At 41.2% G+C, this 25480-nt stretch overlaps 1 protein-coding gene across 1 annotated transcript in view; it reads left to right on the top strand.

The window, feature by feature from the left end:
- Window positions 1–25480, top strand: part of BAHCC1 (BAH domain and coiled-coil containing 1) — a 1784093-nt gene that overhangs the window by 1286819 nt on the left and 471794 nt on the right. The window contains exon 12 of the mRNA XM_044085068.1: window positions 10311–10483. Within this exon, the coding sequence (XP_043941003.1) occupies window positions 10311–10483 (173 nt within the window). The remainder of the gene's footprint in view (window positions 1–10310; window positions 10484–25480) is intronic.

Here is a 25480-nt window from a genome sequence, read left to right as displayed (position 1 = left end):
CCCTTTATTATTTGCACTATATATAGAACCATTGGCAAAGAAAATAAGAGACTGAAAAATTCAATGATATAATTGGTATGATAGTCGAGAAAAGCTGTCTCTATTTGCAGATGATATTATTTTATCCCTGATAAAACCAGAAAAGGACATTTCAGTGTTGTGGAGCATTTTAAGGCAGTTTCAGATCTTTTTGTGAGACAAAATTAATGAAGCTAAAACAAAGACAATAAATGTAAATTATGTACCCACGCACAAATTGGTTCAGCAATATCCATGTTTATGGATACATGATAAAGTGTAGTACTTGAGTGTGGATTAAAAAGGATTCTGGTGTGGCAACTAAGGATATGTGGGAAGTGACTAAACAAAAAAATAATACAAAAATTGAGAAATTGGAAGCTGCGTTGTATGGATATGGATAGCAAGATACAAGCAGTTAAAATGTTTTAGTCCCTTTAGTTTTATACACAGGTCAGGCATTTTTTTTTACCAACCAGAGGAGAGGTTGTGGATACCAGTTAATAAAGAGCTAAAGGATTTTATCTGGGAGGGGAAGACTGCCAGAGTTAAGTGGGATAAGCTGATTCTTTCAGTTGAACAAGGTGGTGTAGGATTACCAGATTTGAAGGGATATTTCAGAGCTACACAGTTAAGGCTCCTATACATAGTACAAGCAGAAACCTATAATTCAAAGTAGTAAGGGATGATGTTGAAACAAGAGGGAAGCTCATGAAACAAGGAGAGACTGAGATTTTGGATGTAGATCCTTAACGAAAATAACAATAACCATGCAGAATATTATACTTATAAAGTAGCAGAAATTATTCTAAGAATTAAGCCAACACGGGGATGATGGAGAAAGGAATTCTGCTGATAGGGACGACTGCAATTAAGGATGCATACAATAGGCAAGAGGGGAGCTGGAATTTATTGGAGAAAACTTATACAAGAACCAAGGCATTGGGAGCAAATAATTAGAGAGGGAAAAGTAATAGAATGGGAAGCGGCCAACAATTTATTTGGACTGTAGGATAGATACTGCTTTCCCTGTCAAGGATTGATATCCGACTATAGCCAAAGAGAAATAAATAGGGGATCCTAAATGAAAGACCAGCACTGGTAGAGTTTTTAGAAGAATGTAGAACAGAAGCTGCTGTTAAAAAAGGAATAATTAGTAGATCATACAAAATATTACATGATAACTATAAGAATCAATCAGAGGAGGTAAGAAAGGGTTGGGAAGAGAGACTGAATAAGCAATTCACAACGAAACAATGAGAGGATATATGTACTTCTCCCAATATGCAACAAAGTCTAGAAGATTTAGGATCTTTACTTAGAAGTGTTTACACAAGACTGCGGTGGTGGTGCTGCGGTAGCGTTGTCGCCTCACAGTAAGACGTTGTCCTGTTCGATTCTCAGCTAGAGCGTCTTCTGTGTGGAGACATGCGTGAATGGGCGTATCTTCATTGAAGGTTGTGCATCAGGGCCGGCAACTCGGCATGTAAAAATCTACTGCCAATCATTAGCGGACCGGAGTTCCGCTGTGGCGATCCCTAACCGGGAAAAGCCGAAAGACACAAACAAACAAACAAACTTAGAAGTGTTTACACAGGTATTTTTATACCCCAAGTATACTCCAAAGAATTTTTCCTCAGACAGCTATGTTAGAAGTGTGATGGGGAAGAAAGAGATAACTGGGAACATTTTTCTGGGAGTGTAATGAGTTGGCAGACTTTAAAGATTCTCTGTATGCTGTATTGTCAGTAAGCAAATTAGTGTTACTAAAGAAATGATTTTTTGAGCTGTGACACAGACTTGGAATTGCCTAGACATAATAAGGCCCTGCTGAGTCTAGTTATGGTGGCTGCCAAAAAAGCAATTACTGAAAATGGGAATCAAAGTCTAAACCAACTTTACTAGAAGTGAATATATTAACAGAAATAGAACAACTGGAATTGGAATCTTTAGAAAAGAGTAGGAGCAAATTACATAGGAAAAATGGGAGTTGTAGGAACAATGCATTCAGAGGAGGAACGAGGTTTAAAAGAAGACAGGATTTGAATGAGCTATGTAATGTTTGATTGACAGTGACTGGCTAGATTATAAGTGATGTGTAATGTTTGCAACTAAATTATGTCAATATGGGTTGTTTTCATTTGTATAAATGTATGATTGTGTATGCCATACGTGATCATTTAATAAAGATGTTTCTTGTTTTAAAAGAAAAGAAAATCTGTAGATTTACCCTTCTCGCAGATATGAGCTACCACTTTTGCATTTAATTTGAAATGGTACATTGGCTAAGGTACATATTTAAAATTCTCAAACTAGGTTGCTGCTCACCCCTTAAGAGTACTTCAAATTAGAGGACAAAACTACTCCCTTAGAGGCAGCCAAGAAAGTGCTATCATTCTGATCAGACCTAAATTTAAAATATCCATGGGGGAAAAGGCGTTGTCAAGAATAGGAGTCGCCTTATTGAATTAACTGCCTACAGGTATAAAACAAAAAAATGGAAACGTTCAAAAAACATCTTAGTCGGCACTTGCAGAAAGAATCTAACTGCACCTGCTTTAGCGATACTGTCTGATCTTTGCAGACTGTATCAACAGGTACTTCCTCATACTGTGAGCATTCTGATTGTATTCCCTAGCGACAATTAAAATCATCCTGACTATACCAATCTAGGCTACACTATCCTGATGATTTTTTTTCTTTTTCTTGCAGTTTGCCTTACTCTTCAGTTTTTCCCTGCAGTTGTTTATTCATTTATTCTTTCGTTCATTCAACATGTTCTGTCTAACCCAGACTGCATTATTATAATGGTGGAGGAAATGGTTCTAGTTGCTCTGAGGTGCATTTTTAAACAAGCTTTTTCATCCATTGATTTCTTGAAGATAAAACATGATCAAAGGAAGAAGTTTAATCTTACTTTTTAACTTTTGTGTTTTTTTTTTGTGCTCCTTTCAACACATCCTAACTGAGTGAGACTACACTGTAATAACTACAGTGGAAATAGATGTATTGTGTTGGGGGGGGGCTGGGGTTTCTAGATGCTCTGAGATGCATTTTAGAGTTTTTAAACAACCTTTTCATCCAACAATGGCCTGAATGGGGGGGGGGGGGCAAAGGCCCAAAATAGGGACATAGGTTCATAGGTAGGTACTAGGCTATCGGCCCAAGGGCCTAAGTAAGTGCAGCCAACAAAGTTCCCTGGCTTACGCCACCCAAGAAAGTTAATTTCCTGTGCCCCTGTCGAGCAGAGCCACAGAAGTGATCCCCAGGGTGTTTTTCCTATTTCCCGATTTTTCTTGAACAGTGCTAATGAGGAGCTTTGTTTGACATAGATGGGTAGCTTGTTCCAGAGTATATGAAGTTTTTGGGACAGGAATCTATCCCTCCAGCATGTCCTGTTTATTGTGGTGACAAGGTTTAGGTCCCTAGAGCATGTAGCTCAGAGGGATTGGGATTTCTTTAGGTGTACCATGTCCAACAGCTCTGGGTTTAACATAGCTTTGTATGTTAGTCAGAGATCTCCTCGGAGCAGGCGATATGCTACAGAGTAAAGCTGGAGTTTTTTGAGATGGTCAGTGTAGGGCATCTGTTTGAGGCCAGTAATCCTATTTGTGAGGTACTTCTGTGGCCTTTCCAGCTTCTGTAGATGTCTTGTGAGGTACATTCCAAAAGGGGGCTGTGTACTCTATAATGGGTCTAATGAGTGCTGAGTAGAGGGGAACAATGACCTCTTTTTTCCTGGATGAGGACCCTTTTATGATGAGGTGTGCCACATACAAGGATTTCCTGACTACTGTGGCGATGTGATTATCAAAGGAAGGACTACTGTCCACCTGGGTCCCAAGGTCTCTTATCACTCATTCGGCATTAAGTAGACTGCAGTTTATGTGGTAGTTCATAGGTACAGAGTTTTTACCAAAGGGGATGACAATGCACTTTTTGGCATTGAGCTTGAGGCCATGTCTCTGTCTCAGTGAGGTTCTTCTGTAGGATGTCCACATCATTTGGGGACTCGACTATGGCTCCTAGTTTGTAGTCATCTGTGAACTTCATTAGCCAGAGGCCTTCTGTGTTAGCCTGTACTTCAGAGAAATAGATACCAAACAGGAGAGGTCCCAGGACTGAACCCTGTGCTACTCCAATTGTCACTGGTTTGAAGTCAGATTTGGAGTCTGCAACTTTTACAGTGTGGGTTCTGTCAGTGAACCAGTTGGCAACCCATCTTGTGACATAGGGATTTATACTTAGTTTAGTGAGTTTAGCTATAATTCCAGAATGGGGGATGGTGTTGAAAGCCTTGGCGAGGTCAAGATAGGCTGTGTGAATCACCTTATCCTCGTCTACGGCTTTGGTGACTGCCTCAAGAAGTCGATCAGGTTCAGAAGGCATGATATGCCTTTCACAAACCTGAACTGGGTGGGGTCCAGAGTTTGGAGGTTACTAATGTCTTTGTTTATGAGATCCATGATGATACTTTCCATGGCCTTGCAGACCAGGCTCGTCAAGCTAATAGGGCGATAGTTGCCAGGATCAGTGGTGGCTCCCCCTTTGTGGAGTGGGATAACTATTGCTGTGCACCATTCAGTGGGCACAAAGCCTGACATGAGACTATGATTGAACATGGTGCTTAGGTGGGGAGCCAGTTCGTTCCAAAGTTCATGTAAAACGTAGCCTGGGATGTTGTCCAGTCTCATGGATGCTGTGTTTTTGGTTTTAGAGAATGCAGCTTTTACCTGCATAGATGTGATTACAGGGACTCTGCATTCTTCCTGTATAGATATGGGCCCTGTAGGGGGTGAGAGGAGGGTAAAGTTAGCACTGAACCTATCTGCCAGGATATTGGCAATATCAGTTGGTTCTGTAATTTTCGTGCCGTTGTGCTGTAACTCAGAGCAGATCTGGGTGTTGCCATTGAGATTCTTGACATAGCTATAGAATGCTTTGTGATTGCTCTTAGAATCAGTGACGATTTTGTTTTTGTAGCTAGCTTTGGAGGATCTTATAAGGGATCTCAGCTTCTTACTGAGGCTGACCAGGGAGCTCCTCCACTCATGGGATTTTACTCTCTTTTGCAACAGTTTCTTCCTTCTGTTATAGAGTTTGTTTATGGCAGGAGACCACCAGATTGGCTTCCTTTTTTTTAAATATTTAGTATTTGCGTATTAATGCAACCAGATTTTGAAGTCGCCCTGATTCCTAATGTTATAGCAAAACTACTTTATCCTGCACTGGTGTGAGACCAGACCTGACAAAGCAAGCAGCTATTCTTGAGATGTTAGCACCAGATATTATTTAAGCTCTACAGCATTTCCTTGGCATGGCCAACTATTTAGGCATGTCTATACCAGACTTCAGTGAGTTGACAGCACCTTTTAAGAGAGCTGACGTGCCAAAATGTTACATGTTACATGGTTATGGTTAAAACAGCACCAGAAGGCACTTGAAGACCTTAAGCAGAAAATTGCCTCTCCACCTCCATTAAGATACTATGATGTAAATAAACCAGTCACTCTTTCCTGTGATGCTTCAAAATTTGGTCTTGATGGAGTTATTCTTCCAAGAGGGCAGACCAGTAGCCTATGCATCTAGAACACTTACCCAAACTGAAATGCAGTATGCTCAAATTGAGAAAGAACTTTTGGCAATAGTGTTTGCATGTTCCAAGTTTCATGATTATATGTATGGTCGAGCTATTCAGATTGAAACTGACCACCAGCCTCTTGTTACTGTTCTGAAGAAGTCTATGCATTCAGCTCCAGTGAGATTGCAAAGAATAATGCTCAAATTGCAAAAGTAAAACTTCAAAATGGTCTATATGAAAGCAAAACTACTTTATCTGGCTGAACCTTATCCAGGTTGCCCAGAAATACGACGGAACAGCTTGACTCAGAGAATTTTGACTTTGACGTAATGGCAGTGTGTAATTTCTCTACCACTAGACTTAATGAGCTGAGAGGTCATACAAAGACTGATCCAGTTTTGCAAAAGTTCATTCACTACATTAATGTTGGATGGCTGTCAAAGCACTGTAGTGTATCACCTGACATGCAAACCTATTTTCCTTGTAGAGATGAAATGTTGATGGAAGATGGCATTATTTTCAAAGATCATGAAGTTGTTGTTCCTGCTTTCTTACAACAAGAATATATCCAGATGTTGCATTGTGGTCACCCAGGTTCCACATCCACTACAAGAAGAACAAGAGAACTAGTATTTTGGTCTTCATTACTGAAAGACATTGATAAAGTACTTCCTTCTTGTTCCGTATGCAGTAGTACTAGACCGCATTTGCAAAGAGAACCACTTCAGCTAAGTCAAGTTCCTGAGCTACGTTGGTCAATAGTAGCCACTGATATCTTTGAGTGGGACAATCAACACTGCTTAGTATTGGTAGACTGTTATTCGAATTGGTTTGAGATTGACTTACTACTTAATCTAACATCCACTGCTGTTATTACTAGTTATTATTAGTTCAAACGTAATTTCTCAGTCCATGATAGTCCACACACAGTTATTTCTGACAATGGTACTCAATTTACTAGTCAGTTATTTCAGAAATTTGCAAGAGAATGGGACTTCGTACATGTTACTAGTAGTCCTAAATATCCTCAGTCAAATGGACTAGCCAAATGTGCAGTACGGAGAGCAAAGCAATTATTTGAAAGGTCATGGCTTGACAATACTGATGTGTTTTTGAATTTACTTAATCTCAGAAACATACCCCGTGATGATATACTTGGCTCACCTGCTCAAAGACTTCTATTCAGGCAAAACAGAATGACGCTACCTATTAGTTCCAGTTTACTGAGGCCTAAAGCTAAGAACAACAGAACCATCAAAACTCAGTTATTCAAGAAGCGTTCTATCTGTAAGTCCAGTTATGATAAATTGTGCAGATTTCTTTGTCCGTTGAGGGAAGGAGAGACATTGTGGATACAAATAATGAAAGGTTCCGACTGGATTGATCAAGTTACAGGTATATGTACCTAGCTGAGATCCTACCTTGTAGAATCTGAGGGTGTAGAGTACAGGAGAAATTGCAGACATCTTCTTCCTGTACCAGAGTCATCGCAGCATTGTTCCTGTGATACAGACTTTAGATCTCAGAGCGAACCAAACGTGTTTCCCATCCCACAGTGTGTTTCAACCTCTACTTCCATTCCTGAGGCTGTTCCAAATGCTCCCAAGTTTGAGCATTCCGTAGAGACAACTCCAGTTGCTAAACCTAATTCCCAGTTTTATGTCACACAGTATGGTCGAATTTCCAGGCCCAGTGTGAAGTACACAGCGACATGTTTATAAATGTATATATATGTACCTAGTCTTGTATAATTAATTGCATGACAAAGAGCTATTTGTATTATTTGCATGCCAAATAGATTCATAATGTTGCATGATCCATTTCTCAAAGAGGGAGGATGTATCAGAGTGTATGTGCTGTAGCTTTAAGATGCATATCAAGGACTGAACATGCACATGTAAATACCAGGCATGTGCTATTCACAATGCCATTTTGAGAGTGCCGCCAGAGAGTGAGCATGTATGATTGTAGTAGTTAGTTTGTATATGAGTTGCTTAAGTTAAAGTTAGTAAACTTCTATTGTGATGGGTTTGTATATAATAAAGCTGCCTGAACAGAACCCACAAAGACTCTTCTCTTGTGTCCAAAGTAGGAGAGCGACAGGTTTTATTGGTTATTTATTTATTTTTTTTAGATGATTGTTCCCCTGAGCAAGTGGCAGTAGGGTCAGTTACTTGCATCCAGACACCCCCCATTGACCAGTTGTGTACAATTCAGACATTTGATTGTGCTGAAAGGGAAATGACCTTGTAGTATATTTCACTTTATTTCAAACAATCAGTTGCAACACATTAAAATACTGTAATTACTTCACATAATCACCAATATAATAAACAAACAGGCAGCTAGTCATTTTCATCTGCAGAAGATAACTACAGAAGTTATGCCTACTGTGCCTCTGCTTATCAGGTATCCAGTTAAGTAGTCCATCTTGCATCTCACAAATGCACACTAGTCCTGCAAAGCCAGATAATGACTGTTGAAACTGAACAAATGACAATAGGGTCAGTTATTTTCATCCAGCCAGCCCCAGTTTCCAACCAGCAATTACAGCTGTGGCGTATGATAGCTGTATAATATTTCATCTGTACAGTATACTTTTTAACCCACAGACATTGAAAATGGGAGCAAAGACCCTTGAAACTTAGGTACATGTAGCTAAAAATCTTGACATCTAACTAGCATAAAATTTAATTATTAAGTAGCACATAACTGCTTCTGTTTCCATAAACACATGCTTGAAAAACAGTGTGACAAAAACCATGGAAAAATATAAGCATGTTATTAAAGAGACAGTATAAACTCTGTAGGCTTTTATGATCTGTATTGCATACTTCTAGTGTACAAGGTCATTTGTTTGTGCTTCAGAAAAAGGACATGTAAGATATGTGCCTTCTTTCTTTAAATTATTATTGTCACTAGTATGTTGGTCATGTAGTCTAGTTTTTTGGATACTAGACTATTCAAAAAATCACGTGATGGGGGATTACGAAATTGTATGAAGGGGTAAATCAAGCCTGAAAAACAGGGACATAGGGACATCCTGTATAGGGGTAAATCAGTCCTGAGAAGAGGAACATTTCTCCAAGTAGGGACATTTGATAGGTCTGTTGATAGGTCTGTTTCACAGTCCACAGAAACAAGTTGCACAGGTGAAAGTATTTCAGTCAAGTTGTTCTACACAAATCACAAAGCCAGAAAAATATAGTCAAAAATATCTGGCTGATCACTGGCAGATTTAGTGTAAAAAATGGTAATAATACCTATCTCACTGTGCTATTTCCTCTCATCAGCTACCCACACAAATCATGAAGACAAAAATAGTAGTACCACTCACTTGCCGTTCCTCGCTCTGTGCAAAATGTCCCTCATTTTATCTCCTATTCCTTTTTATATGTATAAAACTCCCTTCAGACTTTTCACCTACATTTGAATGCTGTATGACTCTACTCCTGTCTCCTTGCAGCTTTTAAACTTTATGTGATGTGACTTGAACGTCAAGTTAACTGGAGCACTGAGCCCCAACAGTGCTTTGGAAGCATTTTCGTTTAGTAGGGGTTCTTTATTTATTTACTTTTTAGAGCAAAAAATATTGCAGTAAAAATAAATAAATTAGGGAAGGAGCACCCCTACAAGCATGGGGTCATAGGCAACTGCCTAGTTTGCTTAGTTGCCTATGTGTGAAGCCGGCCCTGTTTGCCATGAGTTGAATGGAGTAAAGGGAGTATCAGAAAATGAATGAATAAAATAATGACTGAAATGAATGTATTTTTGCTTTGATTTGGGAGTTGTAGTTGGAGAAGGTAAGTTTGTTGAATTACCTAGTTAATGAACTCATGGATGATTTTCTCATTTTGATGTTGGACGTGAAATAGACTTAATTCACATTTTAGTTACATGCAGTTGGGTTTGGATGCCAGTCTGTATTAAGATGTGGAAAATAGGATCAACTGGGCAGTATTAAAGTTGAAGTGGAAAACACAACTTGTGAATTACATCAAAGGTGCTTATGGTGTTTGCATTGCTACCTCATAGCAGTTGGTCGTGTGCAAATTCTGCTTGTCCTTCCTTTGCCTCTGTGAGGTTTTTGCCAGTGAACTGCTTTCTTCCACTTTGCAAAGGTATGTTTGTGTTGAATTGACAGCCATAGTGTGTGTGTGTGTGTGTGTGTGTGTGTGTGCACACGCGCACATGTATGTGTGTGTCTATCTGTGTATCCTGCAGTGGACTAGCAGAGTGCTTCTGTGACTTAAACCTGTTAATTGTCAGGACAGGCTCGAATCCCCTGCCACCTTTTATAGGATTAAGTAGAAAATGTTGAAAGTGATTTAATAAATGTATATTTTTGCTCAACACAAGACTATCTCAAAGTCTTTCTTTTTTTAATAGCAAGCGTGTTACTGTGTTTCCCAGGTAATTATTTGTAGTTCCAAAACAGCAGAAATGCATAGACATGTGTGCATCATTTCTGCATATTTGAATTAAATTAGGTTTTGTAGTTTGCAAGATAATGTGGCAGTAAAAGAGATGGATTGCAAATTACATAGATTCATTATTTACTGAATGGCTGGGCTGATGTAGAGATGGAATTTTTACTTTAAAATTTAGCTTGTGACATTGCTTTATAATCATAATGTGAATTAAAACAGTGATCGGACTTCAGCTGTCCGTTGTGTCTCCATGACGTTAATGCATTGTTTTCTATTCTAAGCTGAAGAAGAAGCCAACTTGCACCTTGATCTGCAGAATCTAGCAACAGTTGCAGCAGCCTTGTCCTTGATTGAGGCAGCCAGCCAGACTGTGGCTCCACCTACTGATACCACAGCAGCCAAGCCCAGGATACGAATACAAAGAAAATATAACTGGACCTCCAAAACAAAACCAGTGAGTGTTATGTTTTTTTTTTTTAGCAGTTATTTTTCCTGGTGTGACAAATTCATTGCTATTTGGTCATTCACAAATCTATCCTTTCCACGCAATGTGTGCTGTTTCACACATGGAAGCAAGAAAAAGGCATTTTGTCATACAGTCTTCTCATTTTGGCATTTCTGATTAGGGGTCGCCACAGTGGAACAACAGCCAACAGAACGATTGGCACTGGAGGTTTGCAGTGTCGAGTTGCCAGCCCAGTACCCAACCCTCCGCAGAAGGCACACACACGCACACCTAGATGATATTTAGAGTATACAGTCCACCTGCAGCAAGTCTTTTGGATGTGGGAGTAAACTGGAGCACCCGCAGGAAACCCATGCTACCACAGGGAAGGCATGCAGGCTCCATACACAAGGCACCCCAGCCAAGAATCGAAATGGAGAACCTAATGCTGTGAGGCGGCAAAGCAAGCCGCTGTGCCACTGTGGCTGCCCTCTGTCATACAGTAAAAAGGATTTTTGAGAAATCTGCTTTTTCACGTATTTGTTTTCGAACTCAAGTACTGTTTTGATTAAACAAATGATCAGTTAGTACAAGGCAAGTCACTGGTAACTAATGTGGAAGACAAATACTATGGTAAGCCCATAGAAGTAAAGAAATGCTTTTGTTTTCTCTCTTTTAGACATATGTAGAGCAATTAGAATAGAACACCAGTCACCCACCCTCACAAACATAACATCATTGAGAAGAATACTTGCATTTATATTTACTTAAATGGTATCAATTCCAAGAAGATAGATGTACTACCCCATACAGTACATCATTTACTAAACATTGTGGCTGTTGGTACAGATGAGTTCAGTCTTAAAACTGTGAGTAGCCTTTCAGTTCTGCCCCGCAGAAACCTTCATTCTGGGTCTTGGTTTGATTTCTAATATAAATATGCACATAACATGAAGCAGGTATCTGTATGTAATAGACCTTGCCTTGTTAACTCAAATTAAAATAAAACCACAGCAAAGAACACAGTGCAAACAAACACATTTCTGACCATGCAAAAACTTTGATTTGAGTTCCTGAAATAGTTGTAGGCTATGTTGCCTGTTTAATTACCGATGGAATTGCATGCCTTTTCTACAGACGTTCGCTGAGGAGGTCTTTTGTACAGCTGCTGCAACCTGTAAAGGCTATCTTGATTTTTCTGTTGGAATGAAGTATTTCTAAACTTATAAAGCTGCAGTTTTAAATATAAAGATGTAAGACCTTTTTTATTCCTTGGCACAAGGAGAAAGCTGTCCATTTGTAATGTTTCCTCTTGAAAGATCTTATTCTTGACAGTACACTAGTGCATGCTGTTGGCTATTGTAATGCAATTTATGTTTGTACTTTCTTTTTTGTGCCACATGTTGCTGTGAAATTGATGCTGTACTCCATCTGTCTTGTTTTTCATGAGAATAACCCAGCTGTTGGTTGTGGTGCTCTTCTGTTTCTTTCAGTAACCAACCAACCAAACACCCTGTGATGGATAAATCTTATAATAACTTTGTGTGTGGAATATTTTGCATGAATTTGTTTCTTGGTCATAGGGAAATGTACTGAGTTAATGTACAAGTCACCAAATCACGTATCTAATGAAGCAAAGTTTTAACAGTGATTGTCTAGACAAAGACAAACTGAGAAGTGCAGTAGCAAAATGCACTCTCAGTGTAACATCTGTATGTCTGCACTCTTAACTCAAAATGGTTTTAAGAAATTATCAAAAAAAAAATGAGCCACAACAGATGCCCTCCCATAACCATGGTTTGGAACCATTAACAGCAGCAGAACTGACAGTACTTACACAAATGAAGTTATTTCATTATACACTGTTAAAATACATGGTAAGGAAGTTATGTTGTGAAAGACTCTTTATGTCTGCAATTTTTAGTCACTGAATAATTAATGGAAATAATTTGTTCATCAATAAATAATAATAGCAATAATCATTTGTTAACCAAGTAGGCCAGTTGAACACACAGACCCTTTTCAGGAGCAACCCTGTAGATCCCAATGAATTTAGGAAGGTAAAATTGTTACATATGACTGGTCTATAATCACATGACCATTTATTGTTTGGTGATATTGATTTTCCATAAGGAGACAAACAACTTGTTATTTTGCCTACTTTATGCACAAACTGAAATAAATTGTCTATGCATAACCGCAACAATATTAACAATACTTCAGTGCATATAAGTTTCGACAATAGTATTTGTACTTTCTGGATTGCTTATCTGCCCTGTAACTCTGTGAGCATTTCACATGTAATCTTTGCATCTGCACTTATTCTGCAGTACAACATTGTAAGCAAATAAATGGCCTTCATATTCACTTGCTTTGCCTATGAATTTTTACAAATTAAACACAGTCTTCTAACTTTCTAGGTGAAAAGATACAATGACAAATGTTTACTGTATGCAAAATTACCAGTCTTCATATTCTAGCAACTGTTTATTTTTAGTAGTACGAGTTACAGGTCATAAAATAACTATACATTACCAGTTAATAGTGCCCTTAACCTTGACCTTGACTAAGAATAAAAAAAATGCTAAGTTGTTGACTTTAAGGATTCTCTATAAATAGTTGAATGAATATTAATGGTTGTGGTCAGTGATAACTCTGTACAGTATTGTATACTAAACAAGTAGGTAAACTCCAACTAGTTTATACATTAGTCCAGAAGAGCACAACGATCAGCAGCTGTGTTATTCTCAAGAAAAACAAGATAGATGGTGCACAGCAACAAGCTCACAGAAATACATGGCATAAAAACAGAGAGTATACGCTTAAAAGCTATTTGAAGCTTGATTTCCATTAGTGGTTTGGACTTGTATGACAGAAAAGCTGTACTACACAGCAGCCAAAGGGTGATTCCTACCAGTACTTAGTATTGACCATTAGCTTGTCATGACAATGCCCACTTTGGAGATTGCTCAGAAAAAAACACAGAGAGGAAAATGATTCAGCTCTACTTTCTCAGTAGTATCAAAGTTAGCCTGTCACTCAGTCAAGACACTCCCAGCTATACCCACAGCTTTGCAAAGCAAAACAATGTACTTTAATGTGAACAAGCACTGTTTTAATTGCAAACTGTTGAGGTGGCCACATTCTATCTCTGACTTTTCACTAAAGGTACATCAAAGGTCACCTCTTCAGCAGATTATTTCAGGAAGTCTGGAGAGGGGAGAGGTTCATGTTACTGGTAGATTTATGTGATCCTGTCATGTAATGTTATTAAGTTGTGGAGGACAGGTGTAAAGCTGAGAGCTGTGTCTTAGTTCAGATAAAGTATGACAGTCAGCCTGATTCAGGGTATCAAATCCAAAATGTTCAGTTAATGTATCTAAGTGAACCATTGTACACCACACAAAGAAAACATGATTAATGGGCAAAGGTATTGTGTTCCACTATAGGTGCACCCATACAGCTGCTGACTCTATTATAACACTGAAACTGACAGGAAAAAATCTAGTCACACTTCACTGTCCAAACTGCTTTGATTATATTGTAATCTGATTTATGGGGGTGGGCAGGGGAGGGACATTTGTTTATTTATTTTATTTGTCTTTTGTTAACCGGGTTGGTCCACTGGGTTGTGGGCCCATTTTCAGTGGAGACCCAAGTAGAAAAGCTCCGATATAAAGACAAAATGTTACAAAAATGTATAGCAATACTACAGTCATTAAAATCAAAGAAAATTGCAATACAAATATATACAATGTTACGTAATACTTACATATGTGATATAGAAGATGTAATGCTGTAAGATGAAGAAGAATACTTAGGTGGGGTGGTGACATGTACAAGATGGAGAGTTGGCCAGGTAACTCTTTAGTTCTTTTTTAAAAATATTGGGAGAGTGGATAGAGCATAGATGATTAGGGAGCTTGTTCCAAGTTTGAAACATAGAGCATTTGTAAAGTAATGTAAGTAAGATATGAATTTTGCAACACCTTTGGCTGTGTGCCATCCCATTGTTCATCTCACTACAAAATGTTTGGGGTAACTGCTCTAACCAGGTTCAATGGTCAAAGCCCCTGTATAATTGGCAGTTCTGGTTAGGTCTGGATGGAAATAAAATCATAGAAGTGATTCATTAGAATGGCATGAGATCACTTGGAAAGCTTTATTCTAAGAGAATATTATATCTGATGTTGTTAATCTTCATTCATTCCTTACTGATGGGTGTCAGTTCCATCCTCGGAACTGAGTCGGCCTTATAACAAGCTCGCGCCAGCCAAAAAACTCTTGAGCTAAGCTTTTACCCATAGTGTCTGTCTCACTATTACCTCAGATCTCATTTGCCGCATAGCCAAAAAAAGTGTCAAGCCAACTCTCAGCTAAGTATTTAATGTTTTTCATCTTAAAAAACATTTTTCTGAATAATTTTCCTTGTTTTTCTATCTTATACTATTTCCATATCCTATCGTTAGTTTACCCATTCTTTAACTTTCCTTTTCATCTACCTTCTTGGTAATCCTTAAGTACCACTGGTGGTACAGTCTTTTTCCTTACCCTCTGAGGTAAAGTTTTGAATACAATTGTTGGTATTTCCCCCTCCCTTTCTTCTTTCTTTCTTTCAAAAAAAAAAAAAAAACAACTTTCCTGTATCTCTTTTTTACTGTTTGTTGTTAACTGCTATATTGTTGTGACTATGTCAGAGAAAAAAAGGAACGTCCGGTTTCAAACAGTACGACCAGTGTGGTTGCAAAATACCAAATTGTGACTTGCAAGTATCTTGTGTATCTTGTTTGGGGTTCCTCATATTTCAGTCCAACCTCCTTGTACCATTTGTCAAGGGTTGGGCTCTCGAACCTTTAATGATAGAAAAAATAAGTTGATTTTGATGGGCCTCCTTAAGTCACCCTTCTCAGAGGCTATTTATGAGTTGGAGGGCTCACTACCTCCTAGAAAAGAGCACAAAAAGAGGCCACATTCTGTTCCTTCTTCACCCTCAGGTGATAGAAAACAGGAACCAAGACAAAAAATACTAAAATTCACTTTGTCAGCTCCAGAGCCAGAACTGGCTCCTACGGCACCGTCTTCAGTACCATCTACAAAAATTATATCCTCAGCGCCTGCTAAGGCACTGACAGTGTCTACAGCACCTTCTTCTTCTTCTTTCGGCTGCTCCCGTTAGGGGTTGCCACAGCAGATCAACTGTTTCCATTTCTACCTGTCCTCTGCATCTTGCTCTGTCACACCAACCACCTGCATGTCCTCTCTCACCACATCCATAAACCTTATCTTAGGCCCACCTCTTTTCCTGTTACCTGGCAGCTTCATCCTTGGCATATTTTTCCCAATATACTCTGCATCCCTCCTCAGCACATGTCCAAACCAATGTAATCTTGCCTCTCTGGCTTTGTCTCCAAACCTTCCAATCTGGGCTGACCCTCTAATATACTTGTTCCTAATCCTGTCCACTCTCGTCACACCCAGTGCAAATCTTAACATCTTCAACTCTGCCACGTCAAGCTCTGACTCCTGCCTTTTTGTCAATGCCACTGTCTCCAACCCATATAATATAGCTGGTCTCACTACCCTCTTGTAGACCTTCCCTTTCACTCTTACTGATACTTGTCTGTCCAAATCACTCCTGACACTCTTCTCCGCCCACTCCATCCTGCCTGTACTCTCTTCTTCACCTCTCTTCCACACTCACCATTACTCTGAACTGTTGATCCCAAGTATTTAAACTCATCCACCTTCCCCACCTCTACTCCCTGCATCCTCACCATTCCTCTATCCTCCCTCTCATTCACACACATATATTCTGTCTTAGCCCTGCTGACCTTCATTCCTCTTCTCTCTAGAGCATATCTCCATATCTCCAGGGTCTCCTCCACCTGTTCCCTACTCTTACTAGAGATCACAATGTCATCTGCAAACATCATAGTCCATGGGGACTCCTGTCTGATCTCATCTGTCAACCTGTCCATCACCATTGCAAATAAGAAAGGGCTCAGAGCTGATCCTTGATGTAATCCCACTTCCACCTTAAAAGCATCTGTCACTCCCACCGCAGACCTCACCGCTGTCACACTACCCTCGTACATATCCTGTACCACTCTTACATACTTCTCTGACACTCCTGACTTCCTCATACAATACCACAACTCCTCTCTAGGCACCCTGCCATATGCTTTCTCTAAGTCCACAAAGACACAATGCAACTCCTTCTGACCTTCTCTGTACTTCTCCGTCAACACTCTCAGAGCAAACATCGCATCTGTAGTTCTCTTTCCTGGCATGAAACCATACTGCTGATCACTAATCATCACCTCCCTTCTTAACCACTACTCTTTCCCATAACTTCATGCTGTGACTGATCAGTTTAATCCCTCAGTAGTTACTACAGCTCTGCACATCACCCTTATTCTTAAAAATCGGTACCAAAACACTTTTTATCCATTCCTCAGGCATCCTCTCACTTTCCAAGATTTCATTAAACAATCTAGTTAAAAACTCCACTGCCATTTCACCTAAACACCTCCATGCTTCCACAGGTATGTCATCTGGACCAACAGCCTTTCCGTTCTTCATCCTCTTCATAGCTATCCTTACTTCCTCCTTGCTAATCCACTGCACGTCATGATTCACTATCCGCACATCATCCAACCTTCTCTCCCTCTCATTCTCTTCATTCATCAACCCCTCAAAGTACTCTTTCCATCTGCTCAACACACTCTCCTCGCTTGTGAATACGTTTCCCTCATTATCCTTTATCACCCTTACCTGCTGCACATCTTTACTAGCTTGGTCCCTCTGTCTAGCCAATCGGTACAGGTCCTTTTCTCCCTCCTTAGTGTCCAACCTTTTATACAACTCTTCATACGCCTTATCCTTAGCCTTCGCCACCTCTCTCTTTGCCATGCACCTCATCTCCTTATACTCTTGTCTACTTTCTTCATCTCTTTGACAATCCCACTTCTTCTTCGCCAACCTCTTTCTCTGTATACTCTCCTGTACTTCTTCATTCCACCTTCAGGTCTCCTTGTCCTACTTCCTCTTTCCAGATGTAACACCGAGCACCTTTCTAGCCATCTCTCTTACTAGCTCTGCTGTAGTTACCCAGCTATTTGGTAACTCTTCACTGCCACCCAGTGCCTGTCTTAACTCTTCCCTGAACATCACCTCACAATTACCTTTTTTCAATTTCCACCATTTGATCCTTGGTGCTGCCCTCACACCCATCCTCCTCTTCTTGATCACCAATGGCATCCTACAAACCACCATCCTATGCTGCCTAACTACACTTTCCCCTGCCACCACTTTACAGTCTCCAATCTCCTTCAGACTGGCCCTTCTACATAAGATATAATCCACCTGTGTGCATCTTCCCCCACTCTTGTATGTAACCCTATGCTCCTCCCTCTTGTTAAAATACGTATGCATCACAGCCATGTCCATCCTTTTCGCAAAATCCACTACCATCTGACCTTTTGCATTCCTTTGCTTAACACCATACCTACCCATCACTTCCTCATCCGCACCAATCCTGCCTAAATTGCAAATCTCTACCTCGGTCCCATCTTTAAAAGTTCTAACTTTGACACCAGTCATGGCACCGACCATATCAATGGCACCGAGTTTGCCTACAGTGTCAGTCCCGTCGGTTCCAATACCAGATATTTCTTCCATACAGGTCTCCAGTCTTAAGACCGTGGTGCCAATAGACCACTCTGCACGGACCCAATACTTTCTTTTGGTGGATCCTTTCTCGGGGCAACAGTTTAGCCCTTTCTTAGAACGGCTTGACTCCCCATCGGGGATATCAACAAGATCTATCAGGAGCCTCTCAGAATTAGACGTGGTGCGTCTGGTGGACCAGCTGCTGATGGCCAGAGGGATTGCTAAATCTTCCAAGACTCCCTTCCCATCTGGACTTGGGAGTCTATCTCTACGGACTCCAACTTATTCTCCTCCTTTGACCTCCTTGCAGGCATTGAAGTTTTCACCACCAATGCCCTTTACGGTTCCCATGCCTTTCGTTCCACTGGTGGATCTCAACATGGATATTCTTCGTGTTTCACTGTTGCAGTCATTACATTAGGGTTATCTGCTTGCAGGTAGCCCTCAGCCGGCCTGATTATCAAAGTCTTGGGTCCTGCATCGGTTGCTGTCTCTTCGTCCATGACATCAGGTAGTTAGTGGTATAAAACATGCAGCCGATGCCATTACATCAGTCTTTCTTGCCGTGCGGTGCCCAAAGCAGAAGCAGTTCGCAAGTGCCAGTTGGCCGACTCCTGAAATTTTTGTTTTCGAGTTTCAGAATCAAAGTCTTCTAAAAAGCTAAGTATCTTTTTCTTGCACTAAACCGATGTCAGTAAAAGTTAACAATTGTATTGCTTGTGAAAAGCAAATACCTCATAAAGATTTTCATTCGTACTGCATTCCTTGCTTAGGCCCAGACCACAACGTCCCTTGCTGTCAGTTTTGTGCCTTATTTAATCCTTGTACTATTTGTCGGCGGTTCATTTTCGCATCTAACAATTTCGGTACTCAGTTCAATTATCCAGAAATGGCTTCGGCAAGCCATCCTACTACCAACATTCTGAAAAAATGTAAAGATAAAGACAGAGACAGACCGCATAGGTCTAAAGCTGCCGACGACGCTTCTGTTAAGCTAGTCGCCAGTTCGCCGGTTCTCAGTAAGGCGCTTTTGCAGCCCCTGATACCCGTACTTCAGATTTGCAGGTCTCTACTGTGACCCATTCGGAGTCCAGTATGCCGCGAGATGCTTCTTCGACTATGGATCTTGCGGATGTCTCTACCTTGGATGGGTCCGGAGCCGTTGTGCAGGCACCGACTTCTGAGAGTGTATTCAGGCCTACTGACTTGCATATCAAACCGACGCCATCTTCTTCTTCAAGGCCTAAGACTCGATCCATGCCTAGAAGACTGACGTCCAAGCCACATGGTTAGGCCCATATGCCTAAAAAACAAATGATAAGAATTGCTGAAGACCTTATTACTCTAATTACGGGAAGCCACCCTTCTCCCTCTAAGAGACCTAGAACTGATTTTCCTTCTGATTCTTCTGATCAGGATTCTGAAATTTCTGTTTCTTCTGATGACCAGGATTTGCCCTTATCTACCTATGAGGATTCTGATGCAGAGGACTCCATTCCCTCTGCTTCTCCTCCAGAAGATTTCTCTTTTGGTGAAACTTAGGACACTCTTAGGGAGCATTTCCGCTGGGAAAGCCAGGATTACTCTGACTCCAAAAAGAGGCTTAGGGAATTCTTACTCATGGCTCAACACAGGCCTTTAGCTATCCCCCCTGTACTGGACATTGTAGATTATGCCTTCTTGGAATCTAGCCCTGCCCCAGACACCCTACCTCCAGTTCCTAGGAATCCTGACTGGTATTACAGAGTACTTGATTCTCACAAGTTCCTCTTTAAGAATCCTATTGTGGACCCAGAGACCATTTCACAAGGACCCAAAGGCATTAAGGCTACTACTGCCAAAAATCCTACCCCCTCTGATAGAGATTCCAGGGCCCTGGACAGATGAGGTAAGAAGGTATACACTTCTGATACTTTGGCCATTAGGGCCTTAAACTTCCAATTTCATATGTTAAAGTACCAGCAGCATATTATTGGATTGCTTAAACAGAAATTGATGTTGATTCCTGACTGTGCTGAAAATAAAGAATTACAGGATTTAATTTATTCTGCTGAACAAGTTCGTAAACATACTTTGCAATGTGGTTTTGACTCCTTAGAGGCATCTTGTAGGGCTGCTGTTACTGGGTCTGTTCTTAGAAGGCATGCTTGGCTTAAGGAGCAAACTGCCAGATCATGTTAAAGCCAAATTACTGGATGCTCCCTTAAAACAAGACCGCCTGTTTGGCAACAAAGCAGAAAAAGTTCTTAAAAAGATGGAGGAAAAAGCTAAATCTATGCAAACTGTTAAAGATTTCCTGCAAGTACAGCCTCCCAGATTTAGTAGGCATTGGCCTTCTAAGAATTGGTCCTTTCCTGTCTCTTCCAGGCCTTCTCAGTCCAAATCCAGGAACAGCAGGCCACCTAGGCCACAGTCTCCAGGTACTCACAGGCCTAAAGAATGGGGGGCTCCCACTTCCAAAGCTGGAAGTAGTAAGCCACCCCCCTATGGTAAACTGTCACAATGACTTAACCTTAAACCTTCCAAGCCCTTCTCAACTGACCATGCCTTTAGGGGCAAGATTGCCCTCATGCAAAAAACTGGCAACTCATTACCCAAGACAAATGGGTTTTAAATATAGTTTCCTAAGGATACAGATTCCACTTCCACACCTTACCAACCCCAAAAGGTTGGCCAGACCTACCCCCAAATCAGTGGGCAGAGGCTCAACAGCAGGTTCTCTGTTTTCTAAGTATCCGGGCCATTCAACATGTCCCAGCAGAAGAACGGGGACAAGATTTTTACTCCAGACCTTTCCTGGTACCCAGAAAAGATCACTCCTGGCATCCTATCCTGGATTTATGTATCCTAAACACCTTTTTGGCAATTCCAAAATTCAAAATGCTAACTCTTCATCAGCTGCTTCCCATGCTGGGCAAAAAAGCCTGGTTGGCAGCATTGGATTTAAAGGAAGCTTACCTGCACATCCCAATAAGGGATTCTTGCAGAAAATACCTATGCTTCAGAGCAGGCTACATACACTGTCAGTTCTCGCACTGCCCTTTGGCTTATTTACTGCGCCCAGGGTATTCACAAAATGCCTAGCTCCAGTCATTGCATTTTGCAGGCAAAGAAATATTCAAATATACCCATACCTGGACGATTGTCTAATTCAGGCAGAAAGCCAGGACATACTATTAAATCATCTGGCATTTGTAAAGAAACTGCTAACCTCACTGGGTACACCATAAACGAAAAGAAATATCATCTAGTACCCTGCCAACAAATTGTATTCCTGGGACAAGCTTGAACACAACTTTCCAGATGGCATACCTCACGCCAAAGAAACAAGTCTATCTGACAGCCTACTTCAAATTACTGATCACAAAGACCCAAGAAATACTGCAAGCTCTATGGTTCATGGCCTCTTACATCCTACTAATTCCATGTGCAAGACTGCATATGAGGAAACTGCATTGGCATCTAAAAAGCCTATGGTGTCAACATTCTCAGGACCTGGATTCAGTGATTCCTATCATCCCTTATATAAAGACAGAATTCCTTTGGTGGGCAGAGGCCTGCTACCAAAACAAGGGACTGCCATTCACTCTACCCCCTGCCTCCCAAACCCTAACAACAGATGCATCAGACTATGCATGGGGGGGGGGGAGGGGCTCACCTGGCAGGACAGTGCATTCAGAGCAAATGGAACCCGAGTCAAATTCACCTGCATATCAATCAAAAAGAAATGTTAGCTATACAGAATGGTCTGACAGCCTTCAAGGACCATATCCTTCCAGGACAGTTATTGGTAAAAACAGACAACACCACTGTTATGTGGTACATAAACAGTCAGGGGGGAACCCACTCATACCCCCTCTGCAGACTAGCCATGGCTCTGTGGAACACAGCCTTGAGCTACCAAGTGCACCTACAGGCTCAATTCCTGCCAGGCAAGCTAAACTCACTGGCAGACGACCTAAGCAGAAATCTCATGGACCCACACGAGTGGAACTGGAACCAAAGATATTAAACATGTTGAGAAACCAATAGGGGAGCCCAGGGATAGACCTGTTTGCCTCCCCCCAGAACTACCAATTGGACAAATTCTGCACAAGGACTCCCCACTGACTAGCTTGGAAAGTGGATGCCCTGTCCTTCACCTGGGAAAACCTCACAGTTTATGCCTTTCCCCCTCTGCTTCTCCTCGCCAAAGTTATACTAAAGATCAAACAGGACAAACCAAGGACAATACTCATTGCACCAAACTGGCCATGACAACACTGGTGTACCCCCTCTTGCGCAATGTAGAACTGCTGGAACCATGGCACCTGCCTCAGACCCCTTCCCTTCTGTCCCAGCAGGCGTGCCAGATTCTGCACCCCAAGTTTCAAACCCTGAACCTTGCAGTCTGGCTAATTACCAGAGCTCTCCATTACCATCCCTCAGTAAGCAAGTGCTGGATGTCATTCTGCAGGCAAGGAGGCCTAGTACTAGAAAATCCTATACTGAAAAGTGGAAAAGATTCTGTTCCTGGAGCCAAACTCAGGGGATGGGCACAACAGCGCCCAGTTTACCACATATTCTTCAATACTTAACAGAGATGCTTCACAGGGGCCTTTCCTTCTCTTCTATTAAAATTCATGCCTCTACCATTTCAGCACATTATAATATGGAGCCACCCTTCTCTCACCCACTGCTGAAGCAATTCCTCAGAGGGGCCAAAAATTTAAGACCACCCAGGAGAGCCCGTACTCCAGCCTGGGACCTTAACTTTGTATTGGAAAAGCTCACTCTGCCTCCCTTTGAAACAGCTGCAACTGCAGAGCTGAAATTCCTTTCTTGGAAAACAGCCTTCCTTCTAGCCATCACTTCAACAAGAAGAGTGTCTGAATTACTCACCATCATCTTCCATGTAGACAGGGTGTCCCTCAGGACCAATCCTTCCTTTATGCCCAAGGTGGTATCCAGTGTGGCCCTTAATCAGTCCATTAATTTGCCAACCTTCTTTTCTAATCCACAGAACAAAGGAGAACAAATACTGCACTCTTTGGACGTGCACAGACAACTAAGATTTTATTTGGACAGGACTAAGCCTCTCAGAAAAACTGAACAGCTGCTAGTTGCCTTTGCTGCAGGGGCAGAGGGGAAGGCCATTTCAAAGCAAACCATTTCTAAATGGATAGGCCATTGCATTCATTTCTGCTATAAGCAGCATGGAAAACCTACTCCACAGGGCTGCGTCTACTTCAACAGCCTTTCTCAGAGGTGTTCCTACCAGGGACATCCTAGAAGCTGCTACCTGGAGTTCTGCTCATACCTTCACCAAACATTACCACTTGCCTATTTTCTCTAGATCTAGAGCTGGTTTTGCCACTGCAGTCTTGCAGGGCCTAATAGCTGGTTCTAATGCTATCTAATTGCCTCCTCCATTCCTTAACTTTGGAAATCTACCCAAATGTAATGACTGCAACAGTGAAACACGAAGAACATAGTACAGTTGTGTTCACTTACCATAAATGTAGATGTTCGAGTGTATTCACTGTTGCAGTCCTGGTTACCCTCCCTCCAGTCCTCTGACTTCTATTTGCTATACCTCTCTACTTGTTTACTGTATTTAAGAAAAACTGACGTAATGGCGTCGGCTGCATGTTTTATACCCCTGACTACCTGACGTCATGGAAGAAGAGACGGCAACCGACGTAGGACCCAAGACTTTGATCATCAGGCTGGCTAAGTGTTACCTGCAAGCAGATAATCCAAATGTAATGACTGCAACAGTGAATACACTCGAACATCTACATTTATGGTAAGTGTACACAACTGTACTTTCCTGAGCAGAACCTTTGGCCTTCGACTCATTCGGAGTCGGGTCATCCCTAGGATCGGGAGTGGACTGCAGGCTCCAGAGTGCCTGGTATGGCAGCAGTTTTTTTTCTACGGCACTGTCTACCACGGTTTCAGGAGTCCTGATGGTACAGAGTCTCCTTGGGGCTCCATCTCTGTGAGTGGGTTTGTTGGAGCAGGGTGTGCCCTGGTTTCCGAGGTTGTCCTTCTCGGTTCTGGGCTCCCATCCCTTTTCAGGCAGACCTGCTTTCCAGGCGATGGAGAGGGCCCTTGCATCTGCAGGCAAATCGTCGGAGTCGGAATTCCAAATATGCCCTCCCTCTGAGCTGCAGCTGACACAGACCACCAAATCGGGACCGAGCACAAGAGCCTCAGGATACCCTACTGCAGGGTGACCCCTCTTTGGAGTCCTTGTCAGATACTCCTGCTGAAGATGCACAATGTAAGAGGACATGCAAGAGGAAGCACGTGGACTCCCCTGATGCCATAATTTTAGAATTCCAGTCAAGTTTATGGATGACAGTTGCTAGCAACCCATTGGTTGAGAATACAGTGATTGAGCACCTTATTTGCATAGAAGGTGTATCGTTGTTTAAGGCGCCAGATTTGGCGCATGATCATTGGTCACAAGTTTCTTTAAAAGTTTAGCATTTTTCTCAACCCCTTACGATCTGAAGAAGGTGAAAACCGAAAGCGCTTATCGTGTATTTGGGGTCCTTTGCTTTTGGAAGTTTATATCCACATTTGTCAACGAACTTTAATAGCAGTATTTCATCACCATTTGGTATTCCACAAAGGCGAAGATTTATTTGGTGAATGATTTTGCCTGTAAATATATCATTGGATAACAGGTTTTCATTGACATCTAGAGGATGTAATTTTATTACTTTTTGGAACTTTTTATCTTCTCTATATATGGAGCAACTTGTGAATATTTATCATTGAAAAAGAGCTGTTTATACTGTCAACAACAAGGACTGAAAAAGACTTTATCGATTGAGCATTATTTCTGTGCTCCTCTCGTCAATTGCAAAGTTTTTATCAAGCAATTTTGCTTGTTTTATTCAATAAACAAACCTATAAGATTTTATCTGGTTTTGTGTTTGCACATTATTGGCCGTGGTGCAACAGTTCGATTTTTTGGTACTTGGATTCTACTTTCTGTTGCCTTAGTAGTGAGGAATTCATTCATTTATTACACTCCTCTTTCAGGTCCTTAGCTAAGCTGTCTACTTCACATCTGCATGCAAAAACAAGTAAAAAAAAAGGAATACATGCGTTAACTATAATTTGAGTCTAAGCCCTTGGAATCCCGTTCTGTTTGTACTGTTAACTGCACCACTGCAGTAGCTTAAATCTCTGCATCCGTAAGCTCGTGGACAAAGAATGGATGTTTAAAACCTAACTAAAGCTTATCCCTGGTCCAGGCTTAAAAACGGCTTAATACTAATAAAATCATTTTAAAAGAAAGTGAGTGGCAAATATATTGTGATGCCACTACTTCACCTG

The sequence above is a fragment of the Protopterus annectens genome, chromosome 10.part0 (genome assembly GCF_019279795.1).
Source record: "Protopterus annectens isolate FY-2018-M chromosome 10.part0, PAN1.0, whole genome shotgun sequence".
NCBI classification, from domain to species: domain Eukaryota; kingdom Metazoa; phylum Chordata; order Ceratodontiformes; family Protopteridae; genus Protopterus; species Protopterus annectens.
Note: the sequence above shows the minus strand (reverse complement) of the source record. Positions and strands in the feature narration are given on the sequence as shown.